The sequence below is a fragment of the Arachis stenosperma genome, chromosome 5, assembly GCF_014773155.1.
Source record: "Arachis stenosperma cultivar V10309 chromosome 5, arast.V10309.gnm1.PFL2, whole genome shotgun sequence".
In the NCBI taxonomy this organism is placed as follows: Eukaryota; Viridiplantae; Streptophyta; class Magnoliopsida; order Fabales; family Fabaceae; genus Arachis; species Arachis stenosperma.
Window position 1 is genome coordinate 131,256,426 of NC_080381.1, and position 16,575 is coordinate 131,273,000.

Here is a 16,575-nt window from a genome sequence, read left to right on the forward strand (position 1 = left end):
CCTTCACCTTTTCCTCATCAACCTCAATTCCATTCGCACTCACAACAAAACAAAGAAATACAACTTGATCAATACCAAATGTGCACTTTTTAAGATTGGCATATAATTTTTCTTTTCGAACACTTCCAAAACAGGTAAACATGTGACAAGTGGTCAGCCAAAGTGCTATAAATGAGAATATTATCAAAATAAACAACAACAAATTTACCCAAAAATTCTCGCAAAACATGGTTCATTAGACGTATAAAAGTATTAGGTGCATTAGTTAGCCCAAAAGGCATTACTAACCACTCATATAACCCATGTTTTATTTTAAATGCAGTTTTCCATTCATCACCTAGTTTCATTCTAATATGATGATACCCACTTTTCAAATCAATTTTAGTGAATATACATGCACCATATAACTCATCAAGCATGTCATCTAACTTGCGGATAAGATAAAGATACTTTACTGTAATCTTATTGACTACACGACAATCTACACACATCTGCCAAGTATCATCCTTCTTTGAAACCAGTAAAACTGGTACAGCACATGGGCTTATACTCTCTCTAATGTGACCTTTGGAAAATAACTCCTCCACTTGCCTTTGAAGCTCCTTTATCTTCTCAGGGTTACTCTTATAGGCAGGTCTATTAGGAATGCTAGCACTAGAAATAAAATCAATTTGGTACTCAATCCCTCGTAATGGAAAAAAACCACGTCGCATGTCAATAGAATAGACATCTGCAAATTTATGCAACAAAAAGACAAAACTATTTGGCAAATTTAGGTCAAGTTCAGTATCAGAGAATAAAGCATCCCTAAACCGAACCAAAAACAAAGCTTTATTGCCTATAAAAGTACTCTTTAAATCTCTCTCTTTTGTAAAGAAACACAATTTGCTCTCAACTCTCTTATTTTTCTCTGTATGCGCACTATTCTCATGACATGTAATCTTTTCTTTCTTTTCACTCACCTTTGGGTCTTTTGCTATATTCTTTTCTCTCATAGCCTCTTTTCTCTCTGATTTTTCTGTGATCTCACATCCCATTTTTTTCTTAGTATCCTGTTGGAGCTTTAACTGGTCAATGTAAACCTCCGTAGGTGATAATGGAGTAAGAGTGATCTTATGACCATTAAAATCAAAGGAGAACCGTTTTGTGTAACCATCATGGAATGCTCAACAGTCAAACTGTCAAGGTCTCCCCAATAATAAATGACAAGCTTGCATTGGCACCACATCACACAATGTCTCATCAACATACTTTCCAACGGAGAATGTAATTGTCACCTACTTGTCAACCTTGATCTCACCATTTTCATTCAACCACTGCAACGTATATGGTTTAGGATGGCGAACACATGTCAAACACAATTTCTCCACAATAAGTGTACTATCCACATTAGTTTAACTCCCGCCATCAATAATCAGACTACGTACTTTTCCACCCACCAAGCATTTAGTGTGAAAAATATTTTGGCATTGCTCTAGGCTATCTTCTATTACCTGCAAATTCAAAGCACGTCTAACAACAAGAAATTCACTATGGACTGCAAACTCAACATCACCATCAGAACAATCCTTCAAAGGTGGCATACTATTATGATTAGAATCATCACCATGATCAGAATCAGACACAATATCATCCCCTCTAATAACCATAAATCTCATATTTGGACAATCACTAGCATAATGACCCATATCATGACACTTGTGCATTTAATATCTCGGTGACTAGAAGTAGCAGAAGAAGAGTTAGAAGTACCTTTCTTTTTTGTAGCATCAAACAACTCCTTGAGTTTAGCACCCATAGTCTTTGTTGTGTCAGCACTACGAGACTCCCACTTTGGATTAGCATGAGACAATCCCTTAGTGCTCTTCTTTGTTGTTGCATCTCTACCTTTATTGTCATACTGACTAAATCCTCCATCTCCACATAATGATGTAAGTCTACCACATCAGCAATTGATCTATTTTTTTTAGATCATTGTTATAGAACTCGACCCAATTTAGGGAGAGAAGATTTAATTTATGAATTATCTCCTTTGACAATGCCATCAAGGATAAACCTAAATTAAACAAAATACACATGACACTAAAAACGTTAAGACACAACCAAAACATAACTGACCTTTAAACAAACAAATAATGAGTAACATTATATGACAAAACATGAATAAATCTATTTAAACCACCTACAAAATAGTAACCTCAGTATCCTCTTCTATGTTGCCAGTGATCATAAGCATCTCCATTTCTTTATGGTAGTCTTCAATGGACTTGGAGCCTTGAGTCAACCGATGTAACTTCTAATGCACTTCACTGTAGTAGTACGAAGGTACAAATCTCTTCCTCATGAGGCGCTTCATAAGATCACAAGTCTCTATAGGGTGATCATCATTCTGCCATCTTGTCTTTACTAGTTCATCCCACCAAACCAAGGCATAGTCAGAGAATACAACTTCTGCCAAACGAACCTTCTTTGCCTCAGAGTAATTATGACAAGCAAAAATTCTTTCCACTTTACGTTTTCACTCCAAATAAACTTCAGGATCATTTCTCCCTTTAAATGGTGGTATTTGCATCTTGATGGCATTGATATTGCTATCTTGACTTTTGTGTCGATGTGTTATATCCCCATCAGATTCATCATCAGAAGGTACATGATTCTGACGCCGAATCTGAAAAGTTCCTTGTTTAGTATTCTTGGACAATGTTTGTGTCACCTCTTGCCTCCATGCTTTCAATTCAGTCAAGCAATTAGTTAAGTATTGAACGGCCATTTGCATCAACTCCATGTCAACTAAAGTATCTTCTGAATGAGTCATTATAACAATGAACCTGTAACAAAAATGTTATAGAAAGGACCTCACAATCACTCTCTCACTTATTTCACTCAAGGATGGACACTCGTATTTATTCTCAAAATTGGCTTTTACTTGAACGCACCACTCTTGAATCTCTTTGGCTGTTGCACTTGAGAATCAAATAAAACAAGAAAATAGAGAGAATTCGACACCACGATAAGAGGAAAAAACTGAAAAAAAATGACAAAGACACAGAATACAAAGAGTTAACAACAATAACAACAACAACAACAATAATAATGGTTTTTTTTAGGTTTATTTTTTTTATGTTTTTGAGTTTTTTTTTTTACGATAACACAACTCTTTTTTTTTTCATTGAATGCTTTTTTTTGTTTTAGTTGTTTTTTTTACACCAAATGTTCTAATTTAACTTGTACAAAAAGTTGAATTAGAAAGTAATAGTAATAGATCCTTAAAAAAAATCTAATGTTATGGATAAACAAAAGGAAATCACGAATAGTAAGAAAATAATAAACAATAAAAGAGACAATAACAAGAAGGAACAAAAAGAGATTAAGGAATATATGAAGATGAACAATGAACCGACTCAGGAAATGATGCGAGATTTTTTTTATTAGGATAAAGAACAAATATAGATTAATAAGGATTAATCTAATACCTGAAATCTTATACCAAATGATACGGAACGTAACCTAGAGTAAGATAGAAAATCAAAGAAAGGGACTTATCTACCTCAATTTGATTTCCTGATGCAACAGTTAAGAGAATCACTCTATCTCTCCTGTTCACACCCAAGTTTCTCAAAGAAACTCAGAAATTTTCATTTATCAAAAATTAAGGAAAAAAAGTGGCTTTCAGGTTTTAGAGAAATTTTATACCTCTTAAATTTAAAATCCTAACTCATAAGTTCACTAAAATAAAAATGGACCAAATCATAGCTGGGCCTAAAACAAACAAAACAAACTAAAATAAAATAAACATAAAATAAATACTAAGAAAGTGATGCTTATTTAATTCATCTTGACTAACGAGAGTCTTCAATGCATCTTGTAAATAGTAAGACGTTTGACTTTCTATAATCGTTAATCATTGTCTTGTCTAATTCTTGATGCATCTCCTGAATAAATGATTTAGCCATATTTGTAAAACCTTCTTTTATTTTCTTAGTTGTTACTTTTGTAATTAGACTAATTGGCATACGACAATTCTCAGTTAATCCCACAAAACTCGTATCATTATGTTGGAAATGTATTCAGGGTTTAGTGTAAATAAGAATATAAAATTAAATCATTTTCATGCAACTCTTACTAAAAAGTTGAGGAATTTAAAATAAGAATGCACATAGGTTAGGTTGGACGAGTTGAGTTAAATCTAAACCTAACCTAACTTGATTATTTTATCAACCAATTCTTTAGAACTTCAACTCAACTCGGTGATTATCCATGAATTGGCAGTTCAAATCAAGTTGACCCGAAGCTCAGATATTGTAAAAGTTTGGATAATATATATAATATTCAGTAGGAGTTAAGTTCTACTTTGGTCCCTGAAGTTATATCGATTTAATTCCTGAGATTCTAATTACTATAATTTGGTCCCCCCCTCCATATTCAAAAACTGCACCACATTAGTCCTTTATGTATTTTTCATTATCAGAGCTCAGCACTGTTAGTAACGTGGCCTAACCTTTGCCACACTAGACATGTTATGGCTAGCTAAACTGGATAAAAGTATAATTGCATTGATTTAGTCCATTTTTTCCTTTTATAACCTAAATCACAGAACATTATTTCCAATCTTTTTCTTCTTCCTCCTCATTTTCTTCTACTTCTTCTTTTTGTTGTTGTTCTTTTCTGTTTTGCATCATTGCAGGCCTGGGATCATGATTTCAGGTGGTAGCCAGAGTTCTATATACTCAACCACTAGGTCCCAAAGTCGAATTAGGGCTCCAAGAGTACCAAAGTAGTACGGCTACGGGTGTCGCCCTGTTCTTGGCTGGTCAATGACATATTCTAACCCTAACAAGCCATTTTTTGGATGTCCCAACTACAATGTGAGAAATTGTGCTTAATTATTTCAGTTTTACTAATCAGTTTTGTCTGACTCCTAAAAATTTGTTGTTGCAGAACACTGAAAAGATGTGGTGTGGATTGTTTGTATGGATTGATAATGGACAAGAATAGGTGGGTGGAAGTAGAAGTATGAATTCTATAGGAGAAATTGATCAAATTAGACTAGATTTTTCTTGGAAAATTGGCAAACTGGAAGCTGAATTGAGAACTCAAAAATTATAGATTCAATTATTACTTTTGGCTGTGATTGTAATATTAGTGGTGGCTGCTATGATGTTGTTTTTAAAGGTTTAGGTAGAATTTAATGTGACAGTGAAGACAATATATGATATATGAAAGAAAAATTTGTCATGGTAACATTTTTAACTTCTTCTCCATGCTATAGAGTTGATCTTTGACACATAATTCGTATTTACATATCTCAAAAAAAAATATATTCCAACCATTTAATAATCATAAGTAAACTATGTGATAGTAATCACACAATGTCTTAACATGAAAAGAGTATCATAAATCTATAACATCTAATATATTAATAGAGTAAATAGTTATTTTTAATGATAAAAGATTAAGACGCTGACAAACCAAACGTCAATTTGTGAGATGCGTTATTAGCTTCTCATGTGAATATTACTAATCCAACGTGTTAATATATTATTTTAATTTAAAAATAAAATAATAATTCACTTTTTTTCCTGAGTGAGAACTGAGACTATTGGGTTCCAAAGTTGAAACACAAAAGGGTTGGGGTTAGCGCATAGAGAAAAAACTTCTCCATCAATGGTGATTGCCATTTTCTTCTAATCCAACGGACTTCTTCACTCTTCACTAGCATTCTTCGTTTGCGAATGTCCTGTGTTCGTCGTTCCTCACTCTATAGCGGCCCTCTCTCTCGCGTATCCATCCTCTTCATGTCGTCATGTCATTCTTTGCTGTCATCATCTGCAAAAAGGTCTCCCCTGTCGACATGCATGAAAAACTGAAGTTGTGGGTGGGGATTAAAAAACAAAAAAAGAATTTGGAGACATACCAAACATCAATTGCAATTTCTTCGATTTCTCCCATCTATAAATAATTAGAAGCATGAGGTTGGCGATATTATCTGTTGGTTCCAATCACTCAAAAGGAGAGGGAGAAAGTAAATACCCAGAGAAAAAAAAAACGATTTTAATTTGGGTTCCTTTTGCTTTTTTATTATGATTATTGATTATGATGGAGAGGATAGCGAATTCAGCAAAAACAATAAGAACTAAGAAAAGGTTTTTGCTTTTGCTGCCCAAAGTTGCCCGAAATTGAATTATTATTTTATTTTCAAATTAAAATAGTATATTAACAAGTTGGATTAGTAACAACCATGTCAGAAGTTAAACAAATGGCCCATCTTACAAATGGATGTTTGGTTAGAAATGTTAAATGGAATAAATCTTTCATGATTATAAAGTTTATTTAAATTATTCATGCTTAATCTTTTATGGTCAAAAATGACTATTTATTCTATATCAATATCCTAATATCTGCAACTAACAGTAACATTTTTCACAGAATAAGATATCAATTCTTGTCCAACAAAACATCAAAAATAAAGGATTTTAATTACACACAATATCCATCCATCAAAAGCAAAACAAAAAGCATAGTGCCGTAATCCTAACACTATCCACAATAGACTATACAAATACATCCACATGATCACTTCTTTCGTAAAATTGCTTGAATCTTGGAGTTGGCACAAACTTCATAAAACTGACCAATTTGTAATATGTGGCTGAGCTTACTCTTTGCAAATAGATCTACATGGATAGAACCAGGTGGTAGTAAGGACTTCCTTCTACTTTGTAATTTCGGTGGACTTATTGGTAGTGCCTACTTGAAGGAATTGATTAAAAAACTTTAATCAAATTGTGCAAATAAACATAAATAAAATAGATATAGTAAAATTGAACCACCTCTTGAGAGTCTTGTGCATCATAGTAATTTCGTTGAGATAGTTTAATCTCAACTTTCTGGACATCAGTAGGCTGAGATGCACCATTTGGAGAAGGAGCTTGAGTAGGTTGTAGTGCATTATTTGAGTCATAAGCAAGTTGTTGTTAGGGTTTAGGTTCAGCAGCAATTTATGGTGCAACACTTGAATGAGCAGCAGCTTCTTATACACCATTTTTTTTCATTGTTACCCTTTTTCTTAGTAGCAGTTGCAGGTGTTATACAGCAGCTACATCAACACTCCTCTTCTTAGGACAATCCCTTTTAGTGTGTCCCTTTGGTAAACAGTATCTACAAGTGAATGGTTTAAATTACCTCGCTCTTCAATATCCCACTAGGCTTAGATTTCTTATTTCCTCCGTTACCTTCATCCGAATCTTTTCTCCTTTTCATTGCTAATGATCTAGGCTTTCTTTTATTCTTTGGTGATTGTAGCTTACTATACTCAAATTTCTCCCAAAAAGATTGGCTAGACAATAGATTTATATGATGTGCATAAATATCCCTGTATGCATTTATCGTCACCCATTTGTGACAAAAATCCTGTGGCCTTTTATAGTTTTATTGACCCTTGCCAAAGCAGCACAAGCATGATGATATAGTATCCCTATGGATTGAGAGTTTAATTAATAAACTAAACTAAGCTATTATAAACGAAATTTATTTTTTATGAATTAATAATAATAAATATTGTATAAAAAAATCATCTGTTAACATCCAGAATTGGTAGATACATAACTTCTTCCTCAAGTCAACCACCATATTTGTTGGGTATCTGTGGACCTTAAACGTCTCGTAAGTATTATCTTCAGTTCAGATTAGCAGCCAATTCTTTGATTCTTTTTTTATTTTATCCAACCTACTTTATTTTTTGTTATGGATCTCATAATAAATATTCTAACTTCTTCTAGAAGAATAAAGATTAGAAACAACATTCTATGATTTATAAAAGACAAAAGGAACCAAATAAGTACAATTATATTTTTATCTAGTTTAACTAGCCATTAATATGTCCAGTGTGGTAAAGGTTAGTCCACGTCACTAATGACATTAAACTCCAGTAATGAAAAATATACGAGGGACTAATGTGCACTTTTCGAATCTAAAGGATCAAATTATAGCAATTGAAATCTCAAAGACTAAATCGATGCCACTCACCAATTTTAGGAACAAAATGGACTTAACTCATAATTCAGTAAGAAATGATTGTGAAATTGTTTAGTAAAATCCATTCACCCGAGTTAATACTCAAAATAGCCCCTGAAATTTGACCCCAATGCAATTTAGCCCTCAAATTTTCAATTGACTCAAATTGTATCCTGAAATTTTGACCCGTACTTCAATTTGACCCTTCCGTCGTTTTTCGTCACCGAAAAGCTAACCTGGCAAATTTCAGGGGCCATATGGTCAACAAATTTTTTCTAGTTTTACCCTTCTTTTATACCTACCACCACTATTATCATCACACTTCTCTCTCTCTCTACCATTGAAGCAACCATTACTGGCCAAACAAGCCATTGGAACTAAGAATCTAATACATCACTACATCAAAAGAAGAATCCAAAGAAAAAAAAGAATGTTTTAAGCTTTATTTTTCCAATCTTCACCCTAATTTGTTCAGATAACAAAATCAAGTTCAATTTTTTTTATTATTTTTTTATTCTGGAGCAAAGAATGAATGGGTTAAAAGAAAAATTGTTGAGGAAGTTAAAATCAATCAAACCAATTGGGTCTCAGGTAAGATCAAATCCTTCAAGTAAAAGTATTAGTACATTGATTTTTTCCAAAAAATTCTAACTTTCAACCTAAGTTCCCTCTTTGTTTTTCGAAAAAATGTTTCCAAAAAAATAGTTGTTGTCCACTCTTTTCAGAGAACTTTGCTACAATGAATTTTTATGGTGGTCAATCCAATTAAAAGGAATCAAAATGCAATGACACAAAAAAAAGAGACAGATCCAGAGGACATGATAGAGCTACCTGAGACTTGCTCTGCTCCCCAATTCACCAGAAACACAATAATTTAGGAGAAATAGGGGTTGTTAAGTTTTTTTTTCAAATTATTGGAGGGTAAAATGATGCATACAAAAATTGTCACGTCAGATCACTGCTGAAGCTGCTAGGTATTAACTACACGTGCCACATCAGTTTTTTTATGACAGAAATAGACAGAAGGGCCAATTTGAGTCACATCTTAAAATTTCATGATACAATTTGAGTCAATTGAAAATTTGAGAGTTAAATTAAGTTGGAGGTTAAATTTCAGGGATCATTTTGAGTATTAACTCCCATTCACCCACTCTCTTTTCTTCATCTATCTTTCCCCCATTCTTCTCTGTCGAATGAAAGAATAGAATTTAGTAAATGAGGTAAAAAAAAGTTTAATTATTCTATTAATCTCTATAATTTTAAATTGTTTTGAAAATTAATAAATTGGCTAAAAAATCCATTCTTGTGAATTTAAATTGTTTTGAATTCCCATTTTAAAAAATTAAAAGAAAAATGAAATTAAAAAAATTACAATTCACCCCTTCATTGATCTTTTTTGAAAATGCCCCATGTTTTTATAAATTCAAAAAAGTCCCATATTTGTGAAATTCACACAAATGAGCCCAATATCAACTTTTTTTTAGCCAATTTAGTTTTTTTTTTTTTTCCTTTAGGTGTTGGAAACTCAATTAGGGTTCTTCCCATAGCATTTTGTGTATTAACTTTTTGTCCTGTTTTCAAATAACCTACATCAATGCCGAAAGCAAACCTAAATCAAAGCATTTTCCTTCCTTACACACAGAAGGCACTAGTTCTGGAATAGTTCAGCCGTGAGACAAACGATTTAAAGCTTAAAAAAAGCCCAAAATTTACAGTGCTTCTAAACAAGAATGTGCAAGAAATACAGAGCAGATGTCATTCAGACGGGTTCAATAATTTAAAGAAAATCCTTACACAGAAATTCTAGTGTTGGTGCATGGAGAACATGCATCCATGATCCTAATGAAATCATCATCTCTTAAGAAAAGCTGCACTATTATTTGTCATTGCTGGACACAAGGAAACTATAAAATTTGTATTGGCCTTTTCCCTGCAACTTCAGAGTACCAAGATTTCCATGCTTCCATGTAGTGGGAGAAGAGGTCTCTCAAAGCTGCATCAAAAACTCATCAGATTAGCTTCAAAGCTTGAAGCAGGAATTTTATTGCCACTTGTTAAGAAATCAAAAGCAGAAAAAAGCTTTATCACATTTGGAGAGTTGACTAAACAGATCACCTAGATGCCATTGAGTTTGTTCATGATCATGTCAATGCTCAAAAATCAAAAGTACTGCTAAAACATTTGAAAGAAACTTAAACTTGTCTTTATCATCAAAACTTTCTACATTTGATTTTTTTAACAAGACTTGCAATTTTATTCTCCCAATTAATTACACGAAATAACTACTGGAGTTAATAGTTATGCAAGATAGTCAACTCAAAGTGAGGCTAAGAAAATCTAAACAATTAAGGTATTGAGTTCTGAAATCAAATGCATTTAAAGCAAAGTAAGGAAAACTTCTTTAATCAGGAATAATATCGATAGAATTGTTTAATAAACTGCTCAGACAAGATTATTAAAAAGTTAGTAAATCAATGTATCTAAATACAATTCTTGTTCTAAAACATTTACAAATAGCATATATGATTGGATGACGGTGTAAAAGATTTTACACCGCTAATACAACAAAATTAAACTCTCATTTTCAATCAAGTATTTTTTGGTGACTTTTCAATCAATGTATTTAAGTACAAATAATAATCACATTAATTAATGTCTGTAAATAGCATGAAGCTGCATCAACTCTGAATGATATATGTAAAGATGTGCGATCAAATTAATGGGACTAATTGAAACCACCCCCCCCCCCCCCCCCCCACAAAAAAAATAAAAAGAAACAAAAAACAAAAACAAAAAAAGAAAGAAAAAAATTAAATTCATAAGTAACCGTAATTTACCATAGACCTTGCTATTTTCAAGCTTGGTGTAGCCAAACCACACAAAGGAGGAATGTGAGTCAATCTGATAATGAGAGATAGAGACCATTTTAGAGATTTTCTCATTAAAACTGCATCTTTAAAAAATTTTGCCCATTTTTGTGTAGTTAAGGATCAGCATGGTTAGCTGGTTTGCAGGTTGCTGTGTCATGCAAATTTGTGACTTTGCAGTGAAATATTTACAAAACATTAGAGGATATTCTTTTTTTCCCCTTAAGAAAAAGGGGAAAAAAAAAGGAAAGAAAAAACAAAACCAAACAACACAAACAAACAAACAAAGAACAAATACTAATGGTCAAGTTAAAACACATTATATGGGTGTCATGACAGTTAAACATATATTTCTAACAGCTATTTTCTTTGGTAATCATGGGCATATATTCAATTTAAAATTGTTTGCTAGTAACAAGCTCCAAGCCACACCGCCTTAACTGGTTTTGCTGCATCTTCCAATACTTGAAACTATCAAACTAGTTTGGTAGTTATTGCTGGTTAGTGAGAGCAGACTTTTATACAGCTGTAACAGATTGTAACTGCCACACTGGCAGGTTGTTAGATGATAAGTTAACTCATAAGATTAACTATAGTTAGTTATTTAGTTAACGGTCTTAGCTAGTCTCATAATAGCTTGTATATAAAGCTTAGTTAGCACATTGTGTAATGTGTTGTGTACCATTTTATAAGTTCACTTTCTGATTCTCTTCCCTCACTACCAACACCACTCCTGATTTAAAATTTTACCTCAACAATGGAGAATTTACAAGAAAAAACAAAACTTTAATAAATAAGACCATTAATGAAAAGAAAACAAAAAGAATACCATCAAAAAAAGTTTCAAAGAATTTGTCCAGCATAGTCATGGGTACAATTGTCTCAGATTAATCAACCCCTTTTTAGCCAAACTTAATAGTGTGAAGATAAGTTATATATAAAAGATCATTGTACATTGATACAAAAGATTATTCACTCGTATATGAATATATATTGAAATACAAAATAAACTATATATATGCATTTATAGTCAAACTTTAAAAACAATATCATTAAACTCTATAATATAATCAAACTTGATTCACACTTACAGTCAAACTTCATAAATAATATAATTAAACTAGATTTATATTTACAATAAAAATATACTGCTTTGATTGATTTTGGTGGTCATAAAATTTTGATTGTATTGCTGCAAAAAATTTTGATTATTCTACTATTGAATGTCTAATTTTACTGTGATAAAAAATTATTTTGGTGGTTGATTGCTTTGTTGGAAAAATGTGTGAAATGCATATAAATATTGACAGATATATAAGCTGATTTTTCATAAACGATATTGTAAGTAATGTTTTTTTTTTTTAATTATATCTAACTTGGTCTTATAATTTTAACCTTAGTCCATCCCTCGTGTCTGATTCGTGTCGAATACTCTCCTGAAGTTGTAATCTATGTTCCAGGATTTGGTTATGGAATATATTAAAATTTGTAAAAGGAAAATGTCATGTATTTCTCTACATTCCCTAAAACGAATGAAGTTTTCCAAAAGAAAAAAAAAATGTATATATTAAAGAAATAAATATTTATATTTAGTGCTGAAGAAAGTAAAGAAAAGTTAGTTACTAAGAGCCATCTTAGTTTCCATTCTTTATACAAAACTAAGAAATGAATCAAAGATCAAAATTAAATGTTACCTTGATTTTGATACCGAGGACGATACACATTTGAGAGACTCTCCCAATCATGAACCTGCTTCACATTAGTATTCTCAGAGGCTCCACCATTCTTGGAAACATACTCTGGAGCAAAAGGACCAAAATGGTAGCCCTTTGAATTCTGTTTTCTTTCTTGTTTCACGATGCCTTTATCCGTGTGAGCTTGCCAACAACTATCATCATCGTTTTCGAGTTGGTCTTGAATCTTGGAGTAACTCTTGCAGCTATTCTCAGCATTCATAAACGGATCCACTTTGTTCCTCTTGAAGCTAATGTTGGTGATGTCTTCACCAAACATCCTTTTCCTTGATTCGCCACTGTGATTCGAATTTAGAGCAGAGTCACCTGACTCACTCCATGGTTTCCCTCTTAAACCAAGCCACCTGAATGCTGGTTTTCTTGTGTCTGTTGTATGGGTCTGCATCAATTTAGTAGAGTCATGGTGAGATTGATTAATTAATGTAATGTCATGATCTAGAACACGTTAGCAAATATAATGTTGATTTTTAAAGGAAATAAATTTTAGGTAGAGTGAAATGTAATTCAGTCGCTAACTATTTTCTCAATTAACAATCCTCTCTTTAATCAACCATAACAAAACATGGTGCCATTTTTCGTACTTGAGGACCGGGCTGTAATTTAATTTTAATTAAGAACAGGACTTTCCTTCAAAAGATGATTTGGTGTTTACTCTCTTAGATATTTCTTAAACTTAAGGTTTAAAGAAATTTTTTATCACTATAAAACTTTTCTTGTGATTTTGAAAATGATTATGAGATTAATCTATGTATAGAAGGCTCACAGATAATTAGCCAACTATAAACACTAAGGACTAAATTCGAAATCTTAAACACTAAAATACTAAATTCTAATAATATAAAAATAAGGTATTAGTCCCAAAATATTGACTAATATTAATAAATGTGTGTGTGTGTGCGCGCGTGCGCATGTTTCATGAGCATACAACAATATAACTAACCCCACTACAATATTTTTGAGCTAAATTTTGAAAATGAAAACTATGAAGAATATCACCTTCTCGATTAGATTCATGGAGGACAAAACATTTGCAATATCATATAAGCGTCTGACTTTTGCTGAAAGTCCAAAATGTGTGGAAAACATAATTAAAAGTAAAGAATGTAAGTGAAAAAGTTCCATGCTTCTTAGAAAAGGATCAAAATCTGAATTGTAATATAGTATTTTACTCACTTCTCATTATTGATGTATTATGGGCATTTCCAAGCAACAGCTTTGCAGCTTCGTCAAGGGAAATCATTTCGATCTGAAGAACGATTGATGGAAATTTGGACATTAAAAAGTCAATCCATAATAATAAAAGAAGTTGAGTACTGTCATAAATATTTAATTGGATGAATGGATAAATATTTAAACATCAAATTAAACTCCTATAAATATACAAGAAACTTATAGAAACACTCACATTAGAGCAGACAAAGAGCTTGACAAAATTTTGAGTAAGAAGCGCCAGAGATTTTTCCCTTCTGTTTTCTGCCCAAAAATAAATAAATAATAAATTTTATAAATTTATAGCAGCAGTGTGCGTCTCAAGATAACAATATTCCATTAATGTAATAATGTTACTGTTGGGGAATATTTCAACACCAAATAAATAATCCAAATCTTAACTAAACAAGATTACCTATGTTGGACCGAAGTAGTTTCGTATTATAACTCCAAAAATTCTGCCAAATATATAATTAACTGAAAATAAAATAGAAGATACCAGGCTTCAATGATTTTATAAGTGAGGCATTGGGATTTGATTTGTCATTCTGGCTTCCATTACTGGGATTTGACATTGTTTCTTCGTCATCCTCGTCATCTGACAACTATCACAGAAATTCATATGCTAAGTAGGAAGTAGATATAAACTACCACACCATTTAACCATCCAAGATTTAAAATGATATCGATTTCAACTACGAAATTCATATGCTAAGTAATATAGAATAAACTAACTCAATACTCATCAAATACATAATTTGTTAAGTTTTGTCAAACATTTTGGATAGCTTTATCAAACCAATCCAATCTTTAATGACTATCGAATTTGTTTATACTTTTAATAATTAAAGTTGTCGGCATTTAAAACTTCACATTGTGAGAAATGATTATTTACTATAGCAAGTAATATAGAATAAAATAAAAATAACATCACTAGAGGAGAATAAGAAAGAAATTCTACTTTTGCAATTTCATTATCACCGTCAAAACCATAGGGATTCTCCCTCAAACCCTCGTCCTGAAAAAAAGGTAAGGTAGAAACAAGCATTAATGTCCAACTCCCGGGATAAATAAGCAAAAAAGATAAAAATAAGTTGCATTAAAACAGTGATTCAAATTTAAATTTAAAAAAGTTAGCACCAATTTAAAAAATAAAAAATAAAGCAGAAAAGAGTAGAAGAAACAAAAGCACAGACAATTCAATTTCAAAATTAGGGTAAAAAATCACCTTGAGTTCTTGTAAAGCCCCAGGAATAGCAGCAAACCCTTTCCAAGTATACTGATTCTTAGCTTTTCTAGAAAGCACCTACAAGTCAACCAACATTAAACGAAACAAACAAACAAACAACTAAGAACCAATTATTATCATTAATACAAAGTTTTGAAACAAAAATCAAGGTTGTTTCAAGAAATAACTAAACTAAATAAATATAACAAGAAACCTTACCCCGACACTCTCTAAGACGTTCACTATATCATAGATCCGCCGCCTCTCAACACCTGAAAATTTTGCCCCCGGAAAAAAATTAAAAATTGAAAAACAATAATTAGAAATTAGTAATTAGGTATCGAAGGGTCATAAAATACCTAATCGAGAAGCTGCATCGTCGAGGCCGATCAAGTGGATGCTGTCCTTATTATATAATTTCAAGAAACTGCACCCAAACAAAATTTGATACTTTTAATTTAAAATATACAGAAGGAGCAGGTGTAAGAAAATTAGTGCCAAGAAAGAGGGGGAAAAAAAAAGGAAAGAATGGAATACTTGGTGCACAAGAGGCCGAGGGATTTCTGTTTGCGATTGTAGGAGTAGTGGCGTGAAGAGGGATCCATGGTTGGTGTTGGAGAAGACATGGATCTGAAGGAAGAGAGAGAAAAAGAGAGAGAGAAGAGTTAAGTGGGGAAGGATGAATGATGAGATGGAGAAAGGAGGGAAATGGCGGGGCTGTGATTTTGGAACATGGCGTATGTGTTTTCTTTGTTTATCTGCTGTGTTTCTATTTTTTATTTTTATGTTTTTTGTTTTTGTCGTTATTTCAAAGTTTTAACAAGCGGGAACTTTTCCACCATATGAATTGCCTATAGCCTCCAGCATATATTGGAAGGAAAACTTTACTCGGACGAAATGAAAGCAGTTAAAATTGACGAAATTTGTTGGATATCTATCTACTTTTAATATATAAAAATAAATTAATAAATTTATCTATATTATTTTTAGTACATCTTTTTTCTTTTATTAATATCATATTAGCAATATATTTCATTTATTTGACAAAATTTTAGAATCAACCACTTAATTTTTATCAAATTAATTATTATTTTTAAATTAATAAAAAAATATATACAAAAAAATTAAAAATACAAAAAAAAATTAAAATTTAATAGTGTCTAATCACATTTATAATCTACAATGACATTGAATCATATCTCTATATGTCTTACTGTTATAAATAATATAATAAATTTATAACCTTAATAATTAATTTATTAATTTCCATAAATAACTCATTCAATGTAATAAACATCCATATTACAAATGTCATAATAATATTATTAATCATAATAAATTTTATATTACAAATATTCAAATTCCATACTATTTGAACTACTTATATAAATCTCTTATCACTATTCTTTCAAATAACATCAAATTTAGCATAAGAAATTTATTTTTGAACTACACAGCATCTAAAACTTACTCAATGAAACATCATTCTTTAGACAATATCACT

The 16,575-nt window shown here is 31.7% G+C and overlaps 1 protein-coding gene across 2 annotated transcripts; it reads right to left on the minus strand.

Moving 5' to 3' along the window:
• Window positions 1-9,603: 9,603 nt before the first annotated feature.
• On the minus strand, window positions 9,604-15,843 carry LOC130982829 (E2F transcription factor-like E2FE). Of its 2 annotated transcripts, XR_009087202.1 has the most exons (12): window positions 15,609-15,843; window positions 15,431-15,498; window positions 15,291-15,343; window positions 15,072-15,149; window positions 14,805-14,861; window positions 14,343-14,448; window positions 14,040-14,107; window positions 13,808-13,880; window positions 13,631-13,692; window positions 12,575-13,013; window positions 10,851-10,914; window positions 9,604-10,006 (listed from the first exon to the last, which is right to left on the minus strand). XR_009087202.1 is itself a non-coding variant. In XM_057906938.1 (11 exons), exons 1-11 carry the CDS (start codon window positions 15,695-15,697, stop codon window positions 9,918-9,920), a joined length of 1,182 nt encoding a protein of 393 aa, XP_057762921.1. In that variant the 5' UTR covers window positions 15,698-15,843; the 3' UTR covers window positions 9,656-9,917. The 2 variants fall into 2 exon arrangements, 1 of the variants encoding a protein (XP_057762921.1); XM_057906938.1 differs by lacking the exon at window positions 10,851-10,914 and having other exon boundaries at window positions 9,656-10,006.
• Window positions 15,844-16,575: the final 732 nt, after the last annotated feature.

What these genes read in the sequence shown, in the direction of transcription:
- LOC130982829 (XM_057906938.1), bottom strand. Translation starts at nt 15,697, where the DNA reads ATGTCTTCTCCAACACCAACCATGGATCCCTCTTCACGCCACTACTCC. An exon ending in ACGTCTTAGAGAGTGTCGGG is followed by an intron (nt 15,150 to 15,290) that starts GTAAGGTTTCTT and finishes GTTGACTTGTAG; the next exon opens with GTGCTTTCTAGAAAAGCTAA. An exon ending in AGCTCTTTGTCTGCTCTAAT is followed by an intron (nt 13,881 to 14,039) that starts GTGAGTGTTTCT and finishes ATCGTTCTTCAG; the next exon opens with ATCGAAATGATTTCCCTTGA.